The sequence below is a fragment of the Sphaerodactylus townsendi genome, linkage group LG11 (genome assembly GCF_021028975.2).
Source record: "Sphaerodactylus townsendi isolate TG3544 linkage group LG11, MPM_Stown_v2.3, whole genome shotgun sequence".
NCBI lineage: Eukaryota > Metazoa > Chordata > Lepidosauria > Squamata > Sphaerodactylidae > Sphaerodactylus > Sphaerodactylus townsendi.
In genome coordinates this window covers 72,908,235-72,932,115 of record NC_059435.1, presented here as the reverse complement: position 1 = coordinate 72,932,115, position 23,881 = coordinate 72,908,235, and the positions used below count along the sequence as shown (strand labels likewise).

Sequence of the window (23,881 nt, the reverse complement as noted above, 5' to 3'; positions counted from 1 at the left end):
GCCCGTCCTTGGGCGGGAAACGAATGCACGCAGGCGCAGGCTGCCACGCACGCCAGTGCACCTCCTGCTAGACTGCTTCAAGTTCTGCGCGCTACTGCTGAGAAGAGGGGCGTAACTAAGGCAAAAATCACATTGCAAAATCACCAATTAGTCACCCCCTCTCGGCACACACAAATAATGAGTAACCTACTCTCGGGAACCTGTGAGAACCTGCTGGATCCCACCTCTGCCTGCGGATCGCCAGAGGTCCGTGGGTCATAGCCAGAAATATCTGCATCACCTGCCATTGCTTTCAAGCCGTCTTTTTGTTCTGGGACTATTGAGAACTCTCCACAGAGCTCAAGGAAGGGACCAGCCTGCCTTCGAGAAGAGAAATGTCAGGGAATCGAATGCAATCCTTCACCTTGTCTTCCCTCAGTCTCCCGGAGCATTGTGCTCTTCTAATTACGGCTCATTGGCAAAGAGACCTTGCCGTACGGAAGGAAAAGAAAAGAAGAAGAATTGCATGTTTCATTCAAGGACAGAAATGATTTCATTTTTGTTCTGACCTCATTGCTTGCCGTCTGACAAAGGCGGCTGCCGGTTCCCTTCATGTTTCTTATCACTCTTTTCCTCCTGCCGCTGCTCCTTCCGACAATTGATACAAACATTTTCAGTCTGCTGCAGTAAGGCTTTTAAAAGGCTCCGTAAGCACAAAGAAATCCACAACCGTATATATTTCGGGAGTGGCGATAAAATCACCGATAGGCAAAAAATGACCTTGCTGTTCTGGTTTTTTTTTCATAACAGCAGTAGGAAGCTATAAATAAATAATTTCAGGTGGGATGTCGTGTTTGTTTGCAGGAGAAGAATACGATTCGAGTTCGGAAGCATCGTAAAGACCAGCAAGATTTGTAGAGTAGAAGCTTTCTGGAGTCGAAGCTCTCTTGATCAGATACGATTTTGACTCTTGGAAGCTTATACTGTGGAAATCTTGCCAGTTTGCCATAGAAGAGCTAGATTTAAGTCTAGTAGCTCCTTAAAAGTCAATGAGATTTCCAGGGTACAAGCTGGTATCTCTGTTTTTTTTCAGTTGTGAATTTTTGTTTATTTTGCACATCTAGATTACACATACATAGAAAGATAAAGAAAAGATCCCAATCTAGTTCCCCTCCCCACTAGAATAATTATGCTAAATGAGAAAAAAGAAGTCATATATATGGTGACTTCCAGTTACCTCACTATGGATCCAAACACAAATCTAACTCCGTGCTTTCAGTTAATATCTACATTTTTTTCACTTTGATTGAAGTCTATAAAATTGAAGTCTATAAAATATGATTGAAGTCTATAAAATTATGCATGGGGTAGAAAATGTTGACAGAGAGAAATTTTTCTCTCTTTCTCACAATACTAGAACCAAGGGGGCATTCATTGAAAATGCTGGGGGGAAGAATTAGGACTAATAAAAGGAAACACTTCTTCATGCAACGTGTGATTGGTGTTTGGAATATGCTGCCACAGGAGGTGGTGATGGCCACTAACCTGGATATCTTTAAAAAGGGGCTTGGACAGATTTATGTATAAAGTCGATTTATGGCTACCAATCTTGATCCTCTTTGATCTGAGATTGCAAATGCCTTAACAGTCCAGGTGCTCAGGAGCAGCAGCCGCAGAAGGCCATTGCTTTCACCTCCTGCACGTGAGCTCCCAAAGGCACCTGGTGGGCCACTGCGAGTAGCAGAGTGCTGGACTAGATGGACTCTGGTCTGATCCAGCTGGCTTGTTCTTATGTTCTTATGTTCTTACTTCAAGTCCTTATAAAATTGCCTTAATCCAATACGCTATTTTCATTTAAGGCTCAAATCCTGCTGTTGTTTCTCTGTTTGTATATGTTTTCAGTAAGTAGTCCGCAAAGGATTTCCAGTCTTTAAGAAAAGTGTCCATATTCTTGTCTTTTATAGCCGCCGTCAGCCTTGCCATTTCTGCATACTCTGTGACTTTCAAGATCCAGTCTTGTTTTGTTGGAATTTTATTGCAATAAGCTGGTAACTCTCAAAGGGAGAGATACCAGCAGAATCCGCACAATCTTTCCACACAATCTCCTGAAAATGTTTCCAAAACATGTGCAAAAACCCACGTTTGTCCGCACGCACCGCCTCAAAGTGATTCCTGGCCACCTGTGCTGTTGGCAGGTGTTAGCTAAGGTGCGGTCAGGACGGTGTCAAGACGGGCTGCAAACAAAGGTGTAGTCAGACAGCAAGTCAGACAGCAAGCAAAGGCATAGTCAGATGGTCCAGAGTTAAGCACAGGCAGGAGGTCAGGCATAGAATGCTGGCAAGAATTCGGTCTGTGGTTATTTTGCTGTTTTACCTTATTTTACAGCATTTAGGTGTCTTGGAAAATTAAGGTATAACCTCAGCTGGTGGGGTTGGTGTCTTAGTATACCGCCATCTGCTCCAGTTTCTTCCTTAGAATTCCCAGAAGGTGAAGACAGGCCCGAAGCATCCGTATCTCTTTGATGATTCACGTTTACAAAGATCTCTGTTTGCATTTTACCTGCACAATCCGGCAAAGAGAATCACCATTAACATGAGGCATCTTGGTTTCTTATAGTATGAAAATAAGGCTGCCAGGATCCAAATAAAATTGATTTAAGAGCCACCGGCTGATCATCCCACATTTCAGACAGCCTTTTAAAACAATGTTGTTGTTGTTTTTAAAAAAACATTTTCTGCTCTAGGTGGAACTGCGCGTGCCTTACTTATGGCTGACTGTTTTGCTCCAAACTGTTAACTCTGAGCAGGATGGAAAGGAGGCACGCTCCAAAAACAATTCCCCAGGACGAAGTGCAAACTCATTTCTTTCCTGTTGTTATATTGCACAGCGCAGCATAAAATGAAACTCCTTTCGAACCGAACTGCTCCGCAGGTTGGTTATTTGGCTGAGTGTTCGCCTCTGGAAGTTGATTGGTTTCGTTTTCTCTCCCTTTCCCCCTTTTTGTTTTTCAGATAAATTTTGTATTCCTGTTTAACATTGTTAGGATTTTAATGACAAAACTGAGAGCATCCACCACTTCAGAGACAATACAGTACAGGTAAGCAGAGGCGTTCCTCCCATTGGGCAAAGTGGGCAGTTGCCCTGGGCGCAGCCTTGGGGGAGGGGGGGCGTAAGTTCATTTGTGGGATTTTTTGTATTTTCAGTGTTTTTTCCATTTTTGGCCTGCAGGGGGCGCAGCTTTTAGGCTAGCTAGCAGAACCAAAATTTCAGGGATTCTTCAGAAGACTCTCCTGATGATATCACCCAGGTTTGGTGAGGTTTGGTTTAGGGAGTCCAAAGTTATGGACTCCCAAAGGGAGTGCTCCCATCCTACATTGTTTCCAATGGGAGCTAATAGGAGATGAGGGCTACACCTTTGAGGGTCCATAACGTTGGACCCCCTGAACCAAACTTCACCAAACCTGGGTGGTATCATCAGTAGGGTCTCACGAAGATACTCTGAAATTTTGGTGCCGCTATCTTAATAATTGCACCCCTGACAGCAGGCACCCCCTAAATTTCCCCAGATTCTCCTTTTCAATCCACCCCCTTCCTGCCAATGCTGGTTTTCTTTCTTTCTTTTATTCTCTCAATGCCTAATAAAGGTTATTATTATTATTATTGTTAAATCCATCCCCTTCGGCATAGATTTAAAGGTTTTGCCCAGGGCTCCAGTTTGCCTAGGTACGGCCCTGCAGGTAAGCTGAAGAGTACAGATCATCCGGTTTTCTTCGTGAAATGTGCACAGGGTTCAATAGCTGGACATCTCCATGTGTCACACAGGTGTTCCTTAGCTAAATAATGAAATCCGGGATGGACGTGTCAGCTCAGAGGCACATTAAACCTACAGACCCAGCATGGTGTAGAGGTCAGCTGTCCGGGCCCTGCGGGACCTTGGTGAGTTCCGCAGGGCCTGGAAGACGGAGCTATTCCACCGGGCCTTTGCGGGGGCTGGCCGCGGTTCTATCCCCCCCCCCCCCCCCACTGAGACTGAGGCTGCTGCCTTCCACCTGGTTGGGCCCTGATCTCCATCTTGGGTCCTACCTACCCCCTCCCTCCGCTGGCCTTTAGATCGGGCGCTCTGTTGTTTTAACCTGTATGTAATTTTGTGATGGCTGTTTAAGTTTTTAAGTTTTTAACGAATGAAGCTGCATTCTTGTATTTTTGAAACAAGCCACTGATCCACTGTTTTAAAAGTGCAGCCCTTCTAGGAGTCACCTCGAGTCCTTCCAAAGAAAGGCGGCTTATAAATCCCATGAAGGAAGGAAGGAAGGAAGGAAGGAAGGAAGGAAGGGGGAAGGAAGGGGGAAGGAAGGGGGAAGGAAGGGGGAGGGAAGGTGGGAAGGTGGGAAGGAAGGTGGGAAGGAAGGTGGGAAGGAAGGAAGGAAGGAAGGAAGGAAGGACGGACGGACGGAAGGAAGGAAGGAAGGAAGGAAGGAAGGAAGGAAGGAAGGAAGGAAGGAAGGAAGGAAGGAAGGAAGGAGGGAAGGAAGGAAGGAAGAAGGAAGGAAGAAAGAAAGAAAGAAAGAAAGAAAGAAAGAAAGAAAGAAAGAAAGAAAGAAAGAAAGAAAGAAAGAAAGAAAGAAAGAAAGAAAGAAAGAAAGAAAGAAAGAAAGAACGGCAGACTCTAACCTGGAGAACCTCCTCGTCATAAGCAATGGACTCTTATCTGCAGAAAAGAGTTTATTCCCACACTCCTTCACAGGAGCAGCAGAGCCTAATCTGGAGAACTGAGTTTGTTTCCTTGTTTCTCCATCTGAGCAATGGACTCTTATCTGGAGAACAGGGTTTGTTTCCCTGCTCCTCCACATGAACCCTGCTGGGTGACCTTGGGCCAATCACTTTGGGGATATCTCTGGTGGGACCCTGTCGCTGGCTAGAGCACCCCACCATCAAGATGCTTGAGCATAGCAAGCACCAGAGAAGCCCCATTGGCTCATGTTTCCTATCTCTTCAGTGTGATTTGTTTTAGCCGTAGCCCATAACAAAGAGCTAAAATTTGGAAGTGTGTGTGTGTGTGTGTGTGTGCGCGAGAGACAGAGACAGAGACACACAGAGAGAGAAAGAGGGAGGGAGGAAATAAAACCATATTTCCATTACAAATTCATTAAATGCATCCTCAGGCTTGGAGACAATCCATTTTCATTCCCCTTCTGTCATCTTTTGGCAACAGGCAAAGCTAAGGGGAAAATATTCAATGTTGCGCTCTTGTCATCTAGCAGCGAGGGGGAATTATTTTTGGATTTGTCATCATAACTTTGTAACCACAGAGGTGAAATACTTTCTTCAGAAATGTGCAGTAAAGGGACACTTAGCAGTTCGGTTTTAAGCAGTTTGCTCCCTTCTAAGGGCAGGGTTGATATTATGGGGCAAATAACCCCCGGGGTAGTCTTGAGACAGCAAAATGGTGGGTGGAATATCTGAAGCTCCTCTACCCCTGCAGTGTGGGCCTGATCTGAATTGAGGTTTTGCAGAATAGGGAATTGAGTTCTCATGAGGACTTCGCATATTCCATATGTCCTCATGCTCTGTCACAGGTTAAATATAAAATTTAGTTTGGTTACAAGCTCGTTGAATTCAGTGGATTTAGAAGGGTGCAACTCTGCTGAGATATGCTTTATGAAAGTGATACTATACCAGATCTTCTACTAGTAGACAGACTTAAGTTCTAAAGTATATTCTGGTATCTTGAGAACCAGCATTGGGTTGTGGTTTAGAGTGATGGACTCTAGTCTGGTGAACCGGGTTTGATTTCCCACTTTTCCACATGAGCAGTGAGGCTGAACCAGGTTTGTTTCCATAACGGTGGGAAAATGCTGCTTTCTTGACTCGCTCAATGAGCGAGTCTTTTGGAAATCAGCATCTTCCCACTACGCCAGGTGAAGCGCACTGGCGCTGGGACAGCCACTCTAAGAAGAGTTTGAGCCGAGCCGCATCTACCTTTTCTCCCTGCGAAGCTCCAGAGGGCAGGAGGGACACACCCATGCTGCCCTCCAACCCCCGGGGGTCAGAGGGCAGCGTGGGCGTGTCCCTTCCTCCAGAGCTTCGCAGAGGGAAAAAGTAGGTAAACAAAACAAACCTGTGGCCCACGGCGACTTTGGGACCGCCCACATGGGACTGTGCGAGTGGTCCCGAGGCTCCACCAGCATAAATTATGCCGGTGGCCAGCCACTTCTTCTGCCCATGCAAAAACAGCCATAGTAAAAAAGGAGGAAAAATCAGATGTAGGTTTTTGGGTTGAGACTTACTACTTTGCTGTCTCTGTGTGCTTTGAGTCTCTGCCCATGGAAGTAATCTTGCATTCACATCTCAAATAGAACTCACTGGCTGCATAGACACAAAAAAGCAAAGGTGAAGTGGGGGGGGGACTAGGGGTTTTACACACACACACACACACACCCTGAAGTGTTTTGATAGATCAGCAAAGAATGTCAACTATCCTGGGCCGGGGTCCATGTCATCTTGACCCCACTGTTAGGAATCCTTTCAGCTTTGATTTCTGTGACGTTCGTATTTCGATCGTTTTTCATTTCATCCTTAAAATCCAAAATTCTCTGATTGCATGTATTTTCCAAAAGTACTTTCAGCTCAGCAAATCCAATCTAACCTGCTAAGCCGGTACTTGAGCGCTGCTTTGCCTTACCGTCGCGAAGTCAATTTGATCTCATGATTTGATTTCGCTCGGCGGCTGCAAAAGGCACACGTTCGTCCAACAAAATACAAAACACGGACTCTGCTAGATCAGGATCCAGTTAAGCTGGGGAATGTATTCCGCCTGGAAAGCAAATCTCTCCCTTTTAACCTTAACCTTTCTTTTAATTGAAGTGCTAATGACGTACAAACCCGAATTGGACTCTACTTAAAGACACCTTCCTGAAAATGAGATCGACAGTCCTGTTTATACAACATATAATGGAAAGTGGAATCAAGGTGGGCGGGCTGGATCACACCTCAGCAGTGGAAGCGAGGGAGGTTAAGAGCCTGCGTGGTAATCTAGAATCTGGAGGAACCGGGTTTGATTCCCAGCTTTGCCGCCTGAGCTGTGGAGGCTTATCTGGGGAATTCAGATTAGCCTGTGCACTCCCACACACGCCAGCTGGGTGACCTTGGGCTAGGTCCCCTAGCTCCCGGAGCTCTCTCAGCCCCACCTACCTCACAGGGTGTTTGTTGTGAGAGGGGAAGGGCAAGGAGATTGTAAGCCCCTTTGAGTCTCCTGCAGGAGAGAAAGGGGGGATATAAATCCAAACATTGCTGCTGCTGCTGCTGCTGCTGCTGCTTCTTCTTCTTCTTCTTCTCTTCTCTCTTCTCTCTCTTCTCTTCTCTTCTTCTTCTTCTCTTTCTCTTCTCTCTTCTCTCTTCTCTTCCTTCTCTTCTTCTTCTTCTTCTTCTTCTTCTTCTTCTTCTTCTTCTTCTTCTTCTTCTTCTTCTTCATTGTGTAAACCTGCACACAGGGTCTGTGCAGATAGGATACAGATTGCCTGAAGAGAACGTATGTGGTTCGTATCAGTGTACTGTCAAGAAGGGAAGCCGACAGACGCAATCTCACCCTCCTTCACTCCTTCATTGATACACCATTTAAATAAAATATGCTGAAAACATTCCAGTACCTTTATGCTTCCACGGATAACCAAGTAGCACTTCTAGGACAACTTCCAAGAAAACAGCGGGAGGGAATAGATTAATGTACCCACTCCCTACCTGACTTGCATGCAAAGCTACTATTTAGATGTACTGTCGAAGGCTTTCACAGCCGGATCCAACCAGTTGTAGCGCATTTTCCAGGCTGCGTGGCTGTGATCTGGTAGTTTTTGCTCCCATTCAGAATCTTTTAAAAGTGCCAGTGATGTATTTACAATGCCTTCCTCTGAGAGCAGCAGTGGTGCGTAGTGGTTAAGAGCAGGTGCACTCTAATCTGGAGAACCGGACTTAATTCCCTCAGCTTCCAAGTTACCTTCTGAGCTTCTGTGGGAGGCCTTTATCTGGGGAACTAGATTAGGCCTCATGCGCACTCCAAAACATGCCAGGCTGGGTGGACGTTGGGCTAAGTCATCCGCCTTCGAACACTTCAGCTCCCACCCGCCCTCACTTAAGGGTAAGGTTTAGCTTGTCAGGGGCGGAAGGGAAAGGAGATTGTAAGCCCCTTTGAGTCTCCTTACAGGAGAGAAAGGGGGGTGTATAAATCCAAACTCTTCTTCTTCTTCTACAAATCAATCCGGTTGTGCTTAAGTCTCTAGTCCATATGGCGCAGACATCTCTAGTCAAGTTGGCATATCATCTAGGCAGGTCTTGTGAAATCTTTGAAACCAATGAGGAACTCGGTAGGTTATTCTGGGCTGGGGGTTCAATGCCCCCCATCATTTCCTTATGGCTAGCAGGAGCAGAATTATTATTATTATTATTATTTATTGGGTTTATAGACCGCCCTCCCCCGAAGGGCTCAGGGTGGTGAACAACATATAAATAGAGCCCAATGTCAGGTTAAAAATCCAGTAAATATAAATTAGTATGGCTCTAATAAAAATAAACCCCACCCCATTAAAATACAGCATTATTAAATTAACAGTAACACAAGATTAATCCAATAAATAAATAAAAATAAATAAATAAAAATAAATAAGATGGCACCCGCTATCAATTCCCTCAAAACCCCAAGAGGGGAAGGGGCGGTAGGATCCACTTGATGTTGTAAGAGAGAAGAAGAGGGAGGGGGCCCCTATCAACGGCTAGGCACCCCAAAGCCCCAGTGGAACAGCTCAAGGAGAGTGTCTCAGAACGTCTCAAGGAGGCCATGGCAGCATACGTAATGTATCTTAATTTGCATCATTTGGTATTTGAGTCGCAGAATGCCGGTGCCGAATCCCGGCTGCGTTCCATTTTATCATTTCGTTGCAGCTCGAAGTACACACCAGGGGGTCTACAACACGGCAAGTAAGACTGGTCAGACACAATTGGTTCAGTGCTCTTCAGCTGTCCCTCAGTCTGGCCGTTTCCTTTCCTTCCCGGTAACTTTCACCCATCTGATCTCTTCTACACAGGAAAGCCGTCAAGGCGACGTTAGTCCTCCTGCCTCTCCTGGGAATCACCTACATGCTCTTCTTTGTCAACCCGGGCGAAGACGATATTTCCCAGATTTTTTTCATCTACTTCAATTCCTTCTTGCAGTCTTTTCAGGTAGGAGGCATTAAAGAACAGTAGGGAAAAAAAGGCTTTCTGAGATACGGGGCTGGAAGGGGGGGGTTGCGATGCTCGGCAGTGACCGGCACAAACCCAGCCTTCCTCTGATGCAAAGGGCTCTCTCACTCGGCAGAGGGGCCTCTTGAGAGACAGATAGAGGAGCAGCAGTGGCGTAGGAGGTTAAGAGCTCGTGTATCTAATCTGGAGGAACCGGGTTTGATTCCCAGCTCTGGGCTTTTCAGCCTCTGAGCTGCGTGGGAGGCCTTCTCTGGGAATACCCACACTCCCACACACGCCAGCTGGGTGACCTTGGGCTAGTCACAGCTTCTCGGAGCTCTCTCAGCCCCGCCTACCTCACAGGGTGTTTGTTGTGAGGGGGGACGGGCAAAGAGATTGTCAGCCCCTTTGAGTCTCCTGCAGGAGAGAAAGGGGGGATATAAATCCAAACTCTTCTTCTTCTTTCATTGCATCTATTACCTGGTCCTTTTAACTAGAGATGCCAGAGTTTGAATCTCAGACTTATTATTTATTTATTTATTTATTATTGGGTTTTGTATGCCGCCCTATCCCCGAAGGGATCTGGGCGGTGCACAACATAGTTTCACAACAAAATACGACCAAAACAGATGGAGCAAATAAGCAAGAAGAAGAAGAGTTTGGATTCAACTGAGAATTTGGGAGCTGGGATTCATGGCTTGAAGATGGGGCTCAGACACCGATCTGTGCAAATGTCACCATGAGTAGCCTGCATTATGTCCCCAGGGATGGAGACAAATGTCACGGGAAGTCAAAAGCAATACGGCAGAACTAGCGAGATTTCTTATGGTGGGATTTGGCGCGCTCAACAGTCGCTCAGTTTTGCCTAGATTTGAAGGCGCTCCTTCAAATGAAACATTTCAGAGTTTCCCAGCAAGGCAAAAGAATTAAGATGGGCGTAGAAAAGTGTCAGAAGGGGATCTTCCCCGTCCCTAATAGCCCGTCAAAGATCTCAAGCTGTGTTATAGAAAATGGAACCAGGGCATGTGTAGTCACAATTCATCATTTATACTTCCTTACGAAGAAATAGTTCTTTTTAAGAGATTTGTCCAGTGGTGGGATCCAAAAATTTTAGTAATAGGTTCCCATGGGGGTGGGATTCAAACTGTGGCGTAGCGCCAATGGGGCTGGGTGGGGCATGACGGGGGCATGGCCGGGCATTCTGGGGGCGGGGCATTCCTGGGATGGGCTGTGGCCAGGACGCAGCCGCTGCACCGGTCCTTGGGCGGGAAACGAATGCATGCAGGCGCAGGCTGCCAACCACGCCGGTGCACCTCCTGCTAGACTGCTTCAAGTTCTGCGCGCTACTGCTGAGAGGAGGGGTGTAACTAAGGCAAAAATCACGTGGCAAAATCACCAATTAGCAACCCCCTCTCGGCACACACAAATAATTAGTAACCTACTCTCGGGAACCTGTGAGAACCTGCTGGATCCCACCTCTGGATTTGTCCCCACGTGCATTTAAGATATTTCTGCATATCTAGGCTCAGTTAGGTGGCAATTATGATCCCGTTGGCAGCATTCTGGAATGCTACAAGACGTGTCTGAAATCGAAGGCAGAGATATCAGAAGGCCAAGACCGCACTCAGCATTTGGACTGACGGATACCAAGCGGGAGAGGGGATAGTTGTTTGCAACCGTGCTGAAATGCTGCTTAACGTCCCTGCTTTTTTTTTGATGAGCATTCATCTCTGGCACATCTCTTCACAACCTCACCAAGATTACCTTCTTTGTTTTCCAGGGTTTCTTCGTCTCTGTGTTCTACTGCTTCTTAAACGGCGAGGTGAGTTGCATTGTGCGCTGTCTGTACCGGTGATTAGCAAAATAAAAGGGATACTTGTTAGCAACACAAAAAGAGTCAGGCTTCATAACAGGAAAAAATGACGTGTTCGTATGTAACGCTCCTGCTCTTCTGGCCACCTTGAGGGAAATCTGTATAGTTTCCACTTGCGAGGGGGGGAATTGAGATGCAACCCCAGCAGCCGCTTTCCCCCCGCAAATGAGAGGAAATTTATTCCTAATATCTGCTTCCCGCTTGTTAGGTCTTGGATCAATAATCCATAAGCGGACTCTGGATACAGGATCAGTAGCCTTTATTGAGTAGGCAACCAATTCCCTAAACTCAGGAAACCAGTTCTGCTGATCTGGCTTCTACATTCATATTTATCTCCCAGGTTTGCTCCCCAACATTCCCCCCCTCCCAGTTTACCAGAGAATGTGTGAAAGTAAAATGTGAACAGAATTGTTATTGAAAGCAAGCGGCCTTGGGCCGAAGCAGAGATAGTCGGATAGCCTCCTGCTGGGTTCCTTGCTCCGACCCCCTCCCAGCAGGGCCAGCCTAGTTATCTGCATTTACAAGCATATAAGAAAGAGATCAAACAGAGGTTAGATAAGCAATAAGCATTTTATTGTCATTGTGCACGCGCAACAAAATTTACAGCAGCATTCCTCGATGCACACAATTTCAGACTCATACCCCATCCTCACTTTCCCCTTCCTCCACCCATCCCTACACAGCCCCAAACACATCAACACAAAGCCGCGGAGTTCAGTATAGCCACAGCTCTAGAGTAGAAGCTGTCTCTAAGCCTCTTTGTCCTAGTTTTGATAGACCTGTATCGTCTGCCGGATGGTAACAGTTCAAAAAGAGAGTGTGCTGGATGAGATGGGTCTCTCAGAATATTTTGGGCTTTCTTTAGGCTTCGGGAATTATAGAGTTCTTCCAAGGAGGGGAGAGGGCAGCCGATAATCCTCTGTGCAGTAGTGATCACCCTTTGGAGCGCCTTCCTATCTGCCACTGTGCAACTGGAGAACCATACATAGATGCAGTAGGCTAAGATACATTAACATGTCAGAGAGTCGGTTACATTGTGAAGCATAGATCAGTCCCCTTAAAGCAGAGCCGATGCTCCCTCGCCCAGGGGTAAGACCCATTGCCCCCGTGGTGTCCCAATGGCTGATGCCAGAGAAGGCAGGTGCCATTCCTGACTCAGTCATCCCTTTGCAGAGTCCAGACGAATGGGCATAGAGAGTATTTATCATGTTTTTGTCCTGCTGTTCTTCCAGTGAGTTCAGGTTGGCATACAGAGGGGCACCGGAAGTGGTGAATGTCACCAGGGAGATTATCTGCCCACCCACCCCCCATCCTCAGTTATTATCGTCCAACAGCGAGTGAAAACTTTCCTGTTTTGTCCGGCATATCCAGACAGACCCTCCTTCTCCCTTGTTTTTTTAATACACAAATACTGTTTTTTAAGTTGGTATTTATTGTGTTTTTAACAGTTCACCTTTTAATCTGCCAGACAATCAGAAACCCTGCTGGCCCACCTAGCCCCACCCACTTTTAAAAGCAGTCCCCTGGAGAGATGTTGGCAGGCACCTTGGTGGCCACAAGCGCCGGGTTGAGACACCCCCCCCCCCGGTTCTGTTGCAAGCTGCTTCATTTTTCGAGTGTTTTCCTCACATCCCGAGAAATATCCAAGTCCCCCTATTCATCATGCACCCCCTCATCCCTCGAGCGGAGTTCTAATGTCTCTCGCTCCCTCCCACGCGCAGTCTTCCTCCGCTCTTAGCAGAAGACCTTCGCGGAGCCTTTAATAATTATGCTGCTTGTCTCCAGACCTTTTCTATTCCTGTTGTGCTTTTTATTCGGTAGATGACCCATCCAGCTCTGTATTCCGTGTCCCATTAGTGTGATGTAACAGCATTTGATTATAATAATCCCCAACCTTGTGTGCTTGCCGCTTGTTTGGAGCATTTCTCGGCAAGCCGGAAAAAGCAGAGGTCTCCGCGAGTCTGTTCGTAATGGCCGCCCTGTGCTCAAAGTGATTGCCCTGCCTGTCAAGATACTTGGAGAGCGAGACATTTATATAAATCCCTTTGGAGGAGAAGGGCAAGAGCAATCTCGAATGTAGGAATGCGGGGTGATCTTATGCTCAAGCCTCTCTCTTTTCTGATGCCCTGTAGAAGAATAAAAAACAGCGCAGAATGTGGTAGAGGGCTCAAGTTATCTGCCTCGGGATCAAATTCATCACTTTTAGAAAACCAAGGCTCATTCCGCACATGCAGAATGATGCACTTTCAAACTTCTTTCAGCGCTCTTTGAAGCTGTGCGGAATGGCAAAATCCACTTGCAAACAGTTGTGAAAGTGGTTTGAAAACGCATTATTTTGCGTGTGCGGAACGGGCCCAAGTTTCTAGTTCTCGTGGCTGCAGAAATAGGAATGTAATGCAACCTACTGGGAGGGCGTATAGGTTGGCACACGGCACTCCCTTTCCAGGTGTTGAAGAGAAAGGCCCATCCTGGTATCCTATATGTCCCTCTCACCTTCGATACCTCTTCAAGCTCCATGGAAGGTAAACCTCACTGACTCCACCTTGTGCCCCCGAGAGAAACACATCTCACCGTGACGTGCCTGTGAAAATGCCAGCCATAGATGTGGGCGAAATGTTAGGAGCGAAAGCTACCAGACCATGGCTGCACAACCCGAAAAACCCACAACAGCCAACTAACTGCCACCCTTAGGGGCTTTCCCCACTGACAGAGTTGAACTGGTTTCTACCTAGGTTTGCCTCTGAAAGTGCGAACTTCCCCGCACTGCCACCGTAGCCTACCATTGCTTTTGTCTCAGGTCCCCTCAGGAACTGGCATGACATCCTTGTCAGAAAGAGTTAAGTGAACTAAGCACTTTTCTGCTGGAACAAGGTTGATACCGCCTCAAGCGGGAAGCATCGAAACGACACTCCTCATCCATTCAACCACAATCACGGAAGCCGCTTTTTTTTTTGTGGTACGCGCAGAACAGGGAGAGTCGTGGCGGGCAGAAAAGCACATGTGGAATCACTGTAAACTGTAAAAACTGTAAAAAAAAGAATTCTCCCGTTTTCCGCCGTAACACAAGCGCCAATCACGATCGAGGAGCGAGACAGGCACCAAGATGATCCCGCCCACTTAGCCTCGGGTTCCAGGGGGCTAACCTAGTTATGCTAAAGTGCAGACAGCGCCTGAATCAGCCTCCTCCACTGAAGGGAACCGGGTCGACCTTAGCTCCCTTCTGTAGTGGGGAAAGCCAGTCCATGTTTTAACTGGAGCCTGAAAGGTTGGTTTACAGGGTACGAGGATGGGGGGGTAGCATGATTTTTCTCCTTCCTTGGGTATGTATGAGAAAGGTCCCTCTCTCTGTCTCCCTTTCTGCAAACAGATTATGCCACATAATAGCTTCAGGCGAGACAATTTCACACCCCAAGCATCCCTCCTATCAAATGACTCACCCCTGAGAAATAAGGAGGGAAAACAGGGACTTATTGGGGGATGTAGAGATACGGGTCAGAACCAGTTGGCTATTTCTGACTCGTTACACCTGACATGTCCAGCATCAGATCAGCAGTATCCAGTACCATGAAAGTCGAACCACAGTATTCCCGATTCTGATATTTCGTTCCTGATATAAATATTAGAATTGGGAATCAAACCTCTGAGGCAGCAGGAGCTGATAGGGAAGAACCAACACATCTCAGGGCTGTCCTTTTTAAATGGAAAAAGGTTTTCAGGGCATCCCAACTGCTCTGCAAAGACTCAGCCCTTTAAAGTTTAAAGGGCCACTAGTTTCAATGGGTGGAAAACATCCAAAGGTCCACGGTCTGTTGACACAGTGGCCTTTTAAAGTTCAAAGGGCCACTTTAAAAGTTCAAAGGGCCACTTTAAAAGGCCACAGTAGCCTTTTAAAGTTCAAAGGAGCAGCAGTGGTGTAGGAGGTTAAGAGCTCGTGTATCTAATCTGGAGGAACCGGGTTAGATTCCCAGCTCTGCTGCCCAAGCTGTGGAGGGTTATCTGGGGAATTCAGATTACCCCGTACACTCCCACACACGCCAGCTGGGTGACCTTGGGCTAGTCACAGCTTCTCGGAGCTCTCTCAGCCCCACCTACCTCACAGGGTGTTTGTTGTGAGGGGGGAAGGGCAAGGAGCTTGTCAGCCCCTTTGAGTCTCCTGCAGGAGAGAAAGGGGGGATATAAATCCAAACTCTTCTTCTTCTTCTATTTTTAAAGAGTAGAAAACATCCAAAGGCCAGATCTACAACCCATTGACACAGTGTCTCTTTAAAATTCAAAGAGCTGTCATTTACAATAGGAGGAAGACTTCCAGAGGCCAGGTCTACAACCGATTGACACGGTGTCTCTTGAAAGTTTAAAAGGCCCGTGCGTTACAGACCATCTGGTCTCTCTCTCTCTCTCTCTCTCTCTCTCTCTCTCTCTCTCTCCCCCCCCCCCTTTCCTCCATTCTTGCTCCTGCTGCCTCGGGGAGGGGAAAAGCCCCTCGAAAATTATTGTTTTAATTTCCTTTTTGTAATTTCAGTAAGTGTGCAATTACCTTTTCACTCAAGTGGGAGTATTGTACCAATATGGATTAAAATAGAACATTTCCCTAAGACGACTGTCTGTGACAATAGCAATATTCCTGATATTTAAGGAGAACAGCAATCATCCCTTTGTTGGCTTTCCCATGAGGAATTAATATGGTGATTTTTGAATGTGTACCCTAACCAGGATGAAGTCTCCAAAAGTGTGTGAGTCCCCGAAAGGATTTGGGGGACTTTACAGTGCAATTCTAAGCAGGCTTACATTCTTCTAAGTCCATTGACTTTGGTGGTCTTAGAAGGGTGTAACTCTGCTGGGCACTGTATGTGATTTCATAACTGAACGGAAGGTGTCAATTGGTGGTAATGTCGGTTATGGTGCACGGCTTGACTCCGTGGTGAAGTCAGTGGGTGGAGTGGCAACTATTACACTCAGGAATTGAATTTTCAGTAGGCAGAGCCAGAGTGGTGTAGTGGTTAAGAGCAGGTGCACTCTAATCTGGAGAATCGGGTTTGATTCGGCCACTTGAGCTGTGGGGGCTTATCTGGTGAACCAGATTAGCTTGTTCACTCCAACACATGCCGGCTGGGTGACCTTGGCTGAGTCACAGTTCTTTGGAGCTCTCTCAGCCCCACCCACTTCACAGGGTGTTTGTTGTGGGGGAGGGGGGGGCGGAAAGGGAAAGGAAAGGTGTTTGTAAGCCTCTTTGAGTCTCTTTACAGAAGAGAAAGGGGGGGGGATATAAATCCAAACTCTTCTTCTCCTTCTAATCTGGAGAAGTGGGTTTGATTCCCCATTCCTTTACATGAGCAGCACACAATACTAGAACCAGGGGGCATTCATTGAAAATGCTGGGGGGAAGAATTAGGACTAATAAAAGGAAACACTTCTTCATGCAACGTATGATTGGTGTTTGGAATATGCTGCCACAGGAGGTGGTGATGGCCACTAACCTGGATAGCTTTAAAAAGGGCTTGGACAGACTTATGGAGGAGAAGTCGATCTCTGGCTACCAATCTTGATCCGCCTTGATCTCAGATTGCAAATGCCTTAGCAGACCAGGTGCTCAGGAGCAGCAGCAGCAGCAGAAGGCCATTGCTTTCACATCCTGCATGTGAGCTCCCAAAGGCATCTGGTGGGCCACTGCGAGTAGCAGAGTGCTGGACTAGATGGACTCTGGTCTGATCCAGCAGGCTAGTTCTTATGTTCTTATGTTCTTATCTGGTGACCTTGGTTTGTTTCCCCATTCCTACTCACTGGGTGTCCTTGGGCTAGTCCCAGTTCTCTCAGAACTCTCTCAACCCCACCTACCTCACGAGGTGTCTGTTGTGGGGAGAGGAGCGGAAAGAGGTTTGTAAGCTGCTTTGTGACTTTTGAGAGTTGGGAGAAATGGGGTGTAAATCCAAACTCTTCTTCTTCTTCGTCTTCTTGGTTTTCAGACCAGGTTGAGCTTGAGAAAGCCACAATACATAACAGCACTTATCATTATGAGTCATGTAGCAAGTTAGCTTAGAAAGCAGCACAAAGCCTGGATAGATGGCTCAGTGCGACTTGCTCTCTTTTGTCACTATATCTGAAAGTGGGGCAGCAGCCATCCTGTTAATGTATTGTATTAAACAGAGCGGAAAATGATGCCACAAATCACCCATGTGCCTGACCTTTCACAGGCAGATTCCCTTGCTTACAAGTTGCGTGATTTGCGGCCGCCTGCCATTTTCCTAAACACCAAAAATGAAGCATCTTGCCGCTTTCCCTCCCAGCTACTCGGGTGCCAGGGGGCCTCTATTTATAGCCGCGCGGGTGATTGATAAGCCTCTGTGCCCGGCCTGTAATTGAAAATATTTTCTTTCTGGTGCAAAAACAAAATCCCTCAGGGAGGTAAAACAAAGAGGAGAGCCTTGGCAGTGTCCACAGCGTGTTTAATAACTCACGCCCAGCACTTGCGGGCGGAAAGCCCTGCAGAGCGAGACCTGGATTCTCTGGTTCCGCTGTCCTTTGCACATTTGCTCTCTTTTTATCTCATTCTCCCTTTTTTATTATTATTATTATTATTATTTATTAAATTTGATAAACCGCCCACCCCCGAAGGGCTCTGGGCGGTGTGCAGCAAAACCACAACTAAAACAATGTGCACAATAAATAAGTGATAAATAGTTAAAATACGTAACTCAGAATAAGCAGCATTCTAAAACCCAGTAAAACAATATTAATAATACTAATGATGGCTCCCGGTCCCAAGGCCGGGAGGGGACAAACAATACCGGAAGATGTCACACCGGTAGTGCCAATGATGGTACCGCACGCAACACAGGGACATCTAATCTGCGGCTGGACTTCCTCCACACTCGTTTGCAGCTTATCTTCCACAGCCTCTGGGAGCAGGAGACACAGGGAAGTTTAGTTAGCTTAGAGCAGGGGGTGGCCAACCTATGGTGCTCCAGATGTTCATGGACTACAATTCCCATCAGCCCCTGCCAGCATGGCCAATTGGTTGGCCTCAGCCTCTGGGAGCAGGAGACACAGGGAAGTTTAGTTAGCTTAGAGCAGGGGGCGGCCAGCCTATGGTGCTCCAGATGTTCATGGACTACAATTCCCATCAGCCCCTGCCAGCATGGGCAATTGGTTGGCCTCAGCCTCTGGGAGCAGGAGGTACAGGGAAGTTTAGTTAGCTTAGAGCAGGGGGCGGCCAACCTATGGTGCTCCAGATGTTCATGGACTACAATTCCCATCAGCCCCTGCCAGCATGGCCAATTGGCTGGTGGGAATTGTAGTCCATGAACACCTGGAGCACCATAGATTGGCCACCCCTAGCTTAGAGGCATGGTGGAAAGAGGGAAGCTCTTTTCGCCTTCTCTGTAGGACTTCACACTCCTGTGGTTCTCTTTGCCCGTCAAGTCGGATTGACTCTGAAACGACAAAGAAAAGCAGTGGGTCGGATGGTAAAATGGGGACAGGGGTATCACTCCTGCTTATTTATTCGTTTATTTTTCATATTTCTACCCGCCCATTCCCAAAAGGGTTCAGGGCGGCACGCAACATTATAAAACAACATACAGTTCACAACAACAATTAATACATTTAATCTTAAATACAGAATTTCAACCAAACAAATGAAATGAGAGATGGCGACCAAAATCATCGTCCCACGGGAGGCCAGTAATGATAGATAGGTCTTCTAAAAACGCCTAGCGGAATAGCTCTGTCTTACAGGATTTATCAGCGCTAGAGGATGTGAATTTCCCGCCACAGGCATGTCCAGCTTTAGACTAAAAGTAAGCACAGGATAAACCATAAAGACAGGGAGAAAGGAAACACATAAGACACACAGAGAGAGAACTTGGTACCTGAAACATATTGGCTGTCAGCTTAGCACATCTCTCTCCAATTGGCATTCTCTGCAATAGCAAATTGACCGCAGGAGTGAACGACGGCCTCCTTTTGCAAGGCTCCGTCTGTCTCAGTGTTTGAGCGGCTTTATCATGAACGTAACAGCCTGCAAAACAGCTCATCATAATAGATTTGCATGAATCGCTTTTTAAACAATGAGCCTCCCGCCTCTCCGTCCCTGCGGAAAAGGGCTTTTCCGCCTTCCTTCCGTAAAGACTTGCAATCCAGACAACAGGGCCGGAGCTTGCCAAGAGATGCTTCTACTGAATGTTTTCCAAAGAAGGCGAACTCCCAAAGCGCAGCAAAGATCCAGTTCCGAACTGCATGCCCAAGAGCCTGAATGGGGAGAAGGACGGGGTAGAACCAGAGGTGGGATCCAGCAGGTTCTCACCAGTTCCCGAGAGTGGGTTACCAATTATTTGTGTGTGCCGAGAGGGGGTTACTAATTGGGTCTGCTTTTCCGTTAGAAATTCCATTAGGTCCAAAAATCATCAAGTCCTGTTGTTTGCTATGTGGCTGGTTAGCGAAGGGAGAAAACGGGATAATTCTCCCTGTTGGGCTGTTTTAAAAACATGTTTTAGAAATATGGTAAAGTTCCTTGTTTAAGGAAAGTATCCTTCTCTTGATTTCTAGAAACAAAATTAGGTATTTGAAAGTATTAAGTATTTGACATGCAAGTCAATTAGAGGGAGAAGTAGTTGTTTCTGTGCGTAGTAGACGATAGGACTTGCTATAATGAGCTTTAAATTATGGACAGAAAGATACCAGCTGGAAATTAGGAACTTTTTTTTTACAGTAAGAGTTTTTTTACAGTAACAGAGAAATTATTAATGCCGCGCCCCCAGAATGTCCGGCCACGGCCCCGTTGTGCCCCGCCCAGCCCCACTGGCACTACGCCACTGTTTGAATCCCACCACCATGGGAACCTGTTACTAAAATTTTTGGGTCCCACCACTGGATAGAACCCACTCGCCTCCACAGATTTAATAGTGGGAATCAGAACAGCTGACAACTGCCCAAGAGGGGGACCCTGTTAGCAGAGAGAAAGGCACAGGGATGTCAATCATCAGTGGAACAGGGCTCAGAAGTGTGAGGGGGGGCAGAGGGTCCTTGAACCCCAGGTGGTCGTTGGGCAGGGGCACAGACGGAGCCCCCCCCCCGGCTGGAATCCAGTGTTCCAGCACGGCCTCCACAGCATTTCCTCACTGAGGTTCCTGAGGAGCACCTGAAACCCTCCCTCGGCGTTGGGGGATAAAGGGCTGCTCAGCTTGGCCCTCAACCCTCAGACTCTGCTGCGCCAGGGCAGCAAAGACTAGGGGGAGGAATCCTCGGACTTCCTTCCTTCAGGACCGGGCTGTTTAAAACTTTCACCTTTAGTTTTTTGAAGTTTTCTCTCCCTTGGCAAAGTTTCCTCTCCCTTGGGGGAGGGGTAGTTGCTCTCAAACTTCACCTAACTACTGGCCACTGATACTTGAGAAGGGGAAGGAGCAGAGGTGGGATCCAGTTGGCTTTTAGTACACATGTGAGGAAGGTGGGGCTGACATAGATGGCCCTGGCTATATTGATCTCACCAGATCTTGGAAGCCAAGCAGGGCTAGTCTTGGTGAGTGGTGAGATGGGCAACCATCAAGGAAGTCCAAGGTTGTTATGCAGAGGAAGGCAATAGCAAACCACCTCTGAAAATCTCTTGCCTAGAAAACCCCATGAGGGGTCATCATAAGTTAGCTGTGACCAGAGGTGGGATCCACGGGATAATTCTCCCTGTTGGGCTGTTTTAAAAACATGTTTTAGAAATATGGTCAAGTTCCTTGTTTAAGGAAAGCATCCTTCTTTTGATTTCTAGAAACAAAATTAAGTATTTGAAAGTCTTAAGTATTTGACAGGCAGCCAATTAGAGGAGAAGTAGTTGTTTCTGTTGGCAGTAGACGATAGGACTTGCTATAATGAGTTTAAATTATGGACAGAAAGATACCAGCTGGAAATTAGGAACTTTTTTTTACAGTAAGAGTTTTTTACAGTAACAGAGAAATTATTAATGCCCCGCCCCCGGAATGCCCGGTCACCCCCCCTTGTGCCCCCCGCTCCATATCCCCATTGGCGCTACGCCACTGTTTGAATCCCACCACCATGGGAACCTGTTACTAAAAATTTTGGATCCCACCACTGGGAAGGAGCAATATGACAACAGAACAGGGGGCACATTTAAGTATGTGGACTCTTAACTCTCCTGTTCCAGGGCCGAAAGAGGCCAGGCGGGGGCAGGAACAGCCCCCCAAAGCCCTCCTACTTGAGAGAAGGAGCTCCAGCCACAGGTTCACATAAAGAAGGAAAGTTTTATTTAACCTTCAGTGCTCTGTTTGCCATTTAAAACCACAGCTGGGATGGAAAGAAATGGTTCGGGCCTGTCAGTGGCTGGAGACAATGAAATGGTCAGCTGACGCCTCCAGTGATGGGAAGTGTGTGCTTAGGGAACCCAACCCGAGCGGGAATCTAAAAGATTAGACTTTGTCTGGATCCTGCTGTGGAGAAAAGGGGAGGATGAAACTGTAGGGCAGGGGCGTCCAACTCTGGTGCCCCCGACGTTCAAGGTCTAGGAATCCCATCAGTCCCTGCCAGCATGTCCAGTCAGCCATGCTGGCAGGGGGTGATGGGAATCGTAGTCCATGAATATCAGGAGGGCCAGAGTTGGACATCCCGGCTACAGGGAAACCATCACACTGGTCCAAAAGTGCCATTCCGGGAAGCAGCTTGGGCGTGATTTCTCTCTGTGTTTCATAGCCTCTTTTTTTCTCCCTGCCAGGTACGTTCTGCCGCCCGGAAAAGATGGCACCGCTGGCAAGACCACCATTCCCTGCGGGTTCGTGTTGCCCGAGCCATGTCTATTCCCACCTCCCCGACCCGGATCAGTTTTCACAGCATAAAACAGACCGCATCCGTGTGACTTGGTCCTCCTGCCGAACTTTCGGATTTGGTTCTCCTGCCGAATTTTCTCCACCTTCCTCCTGCTCTTTTTTCTTTCTCTACTGTGGTTTCTTCTTTTTGTTTTTCCTTCCTTTTCCCTTCCTTCTTTCTCCCTCTCGTCCCTTCCCTTTCTCTCGCTGTCTCGGTCTCTTCTCTCTTCCTCTTTTTAAAATTTTCACCATGGGGCAACTCTTCTGTCTTGGGGGACAATTTCCCGTCCTGATGCCGCTTCAGAGACAGACGGACAAACAGAAAGAACAAAGGGTGAAGAAAGGAGCAGAGTTTCTGAAGAACAGCATCGAGATGAAAGGCCTCGGGGGTTTTTTTTGCCAGAAATCTTTCCACATTCCTAGAATTCCAACCACATTACTGAAAACAACATATTGAAAAACGGACTTCAGCCAGGTGGGACAATGTAGTCCTTTCCCTTCCCTTGACTTGGCATGACTGGGCCATTTCCAGAAGCTCCTTGATCTGACTCCCAGTGATTTCACCGTTTGCTTTGTATTTTTTTCCCCCTGGAGTTGAGGTTTTCCCGAATGATTTAACACCCCAATTTTTTACTCAGTGGTACAGAATCACCCTCCTGAGCTGGGCGGCCCAGAGTAGCCCGATCTTGTCAGTTCTCGGAGACTAAGCAGGGACAACCAAAGAAGTCCAGAGTCGCTATGCAGAGGTAGGCAAAGGCAAACCACCTTTGAACATCTCTTGACTTGAGCTGCAATGTGATGGCAAAAAAAAAAATCACAACTCTGGTCCTGATCCAAGGATGTAAAATGATATAATAATAATAATAATAATAATAATAATAATAATAATAATAATAATAATAATAATAATAATAATAATAATAATAATAATAGATATGATTTTTAGTATTTTATTCTGTATTTATATTATGATGTAAACTGCCCTGAGCCCTTTGGGGGAGGGCGGTATAAAAATGAAACAAATAAATAAAAATAAATAAATAATGATGATGATGATGATGATGATAATAAAACAATAATAATAATAATAATAATAATAATAATTATTATTATTATTATTATTATTATTATTATTATTATTATTATTATTATTATTATTATTATTTAGGCTTGATAGACCGCCCAACCCCCAAGGGGCTCTGGGCGGTGTACAATGAGACATAAAACAAATACAATATAAGATCTCATAAATACAATATAGCGATAAAACATTACAATTCATCAAACCTGGTTCCTCCAGATTAGAGTACACCTGCTCTCAACCACTATGCCACTGCTGCTCTTGAAAGCCCCTATGCAGAAGCCTGGACTTCCTTGGATGTCTCCCATCCTAATACAAACCAGGGCCGACCCTTCTTAGCTTCCCAGATTGAGCCTGCGCCTTCCAGGTCAGGGCAGGTAAAAATGGCGGTTTACAAACCAGCTCCCACACAGACCACAATAACAGCCCCCCCCCCCCAATGAATTCAAGAAAAGGTTTGGAAACCCCACACGTCCCTTCTTTATTGTGGCTGTTTGCTCACACATGCACACACAGACTCTTTGGGATGAAAATTTTTATTTTTTATGGGGTGCTGTGTGGTTTCCGGGATAAGGCCGATGTTCTAGTATATTGATATATGTTGCTGACGCATCTGTGGCTGGCATCTTCAGAGGATATCAGATCCTCCGAAGATGCCAGCCACAGATGCAGGCGAAACGTCAGGAGAGAATGCTGCTAGAACACGGCCATACAGCCCGGAAACCACACAGCACCCCAGTGATTCCGGCCGTGAAAGCCTTCGACAATACATTTATTTTTTATGCTAGATGTTGGATCCTGGCGGCATAGTCAAGTTAGAAACCCACCGTCTCCATAACACTCTGGATCTTTCTCGCCATTTCTTCCATTTTCATCTCGGCTTCAGCCAAAAGCTTTGAAAGGGTGTTGTTTGCTTCTGGGACTGTCTATGCCTACACC

The 23,881-nt window shown here is 46.7% G+C and overlaps 1 protein-coding gene across 2 annotated transcripts in view; it reads left to right on the top strand.

The window, feature by feature from the left end:
- LOC125441220 (corticotropin-releasing factor receptor 2) overlaps nt 1-22,834 on the top strand; it is a 207,686-nt gene extending 184,852 nt beyond the window's left edge. For both annotated transcript variants that reach the window (XM_048511647.1, XM_048511646.1), the window contains 4 exons: nt 2,991-3,076; nt 9,054-9,189; nt 10,970-11,011; nt 21,771-22,834. In XM_048511647.1, coding sequence (XP_048367604.1) covers nt 2,991-3,076; nt 9,054-9,189; nt 10,970-11,011; nt 21,771-21,911 — 405 coding nt within the window. In that variant the 3' untranslated portion in view covers nt 21,912-22,834. The remainder of the gene's footprint in view (nt 1-2,990; nt 3,077-9,053; nt 9,190-10,969; nt 11,012-21,770) is intronic.
- Nucleotides 22,835-23,881: the final 1,047 nt, after the last annotated feature.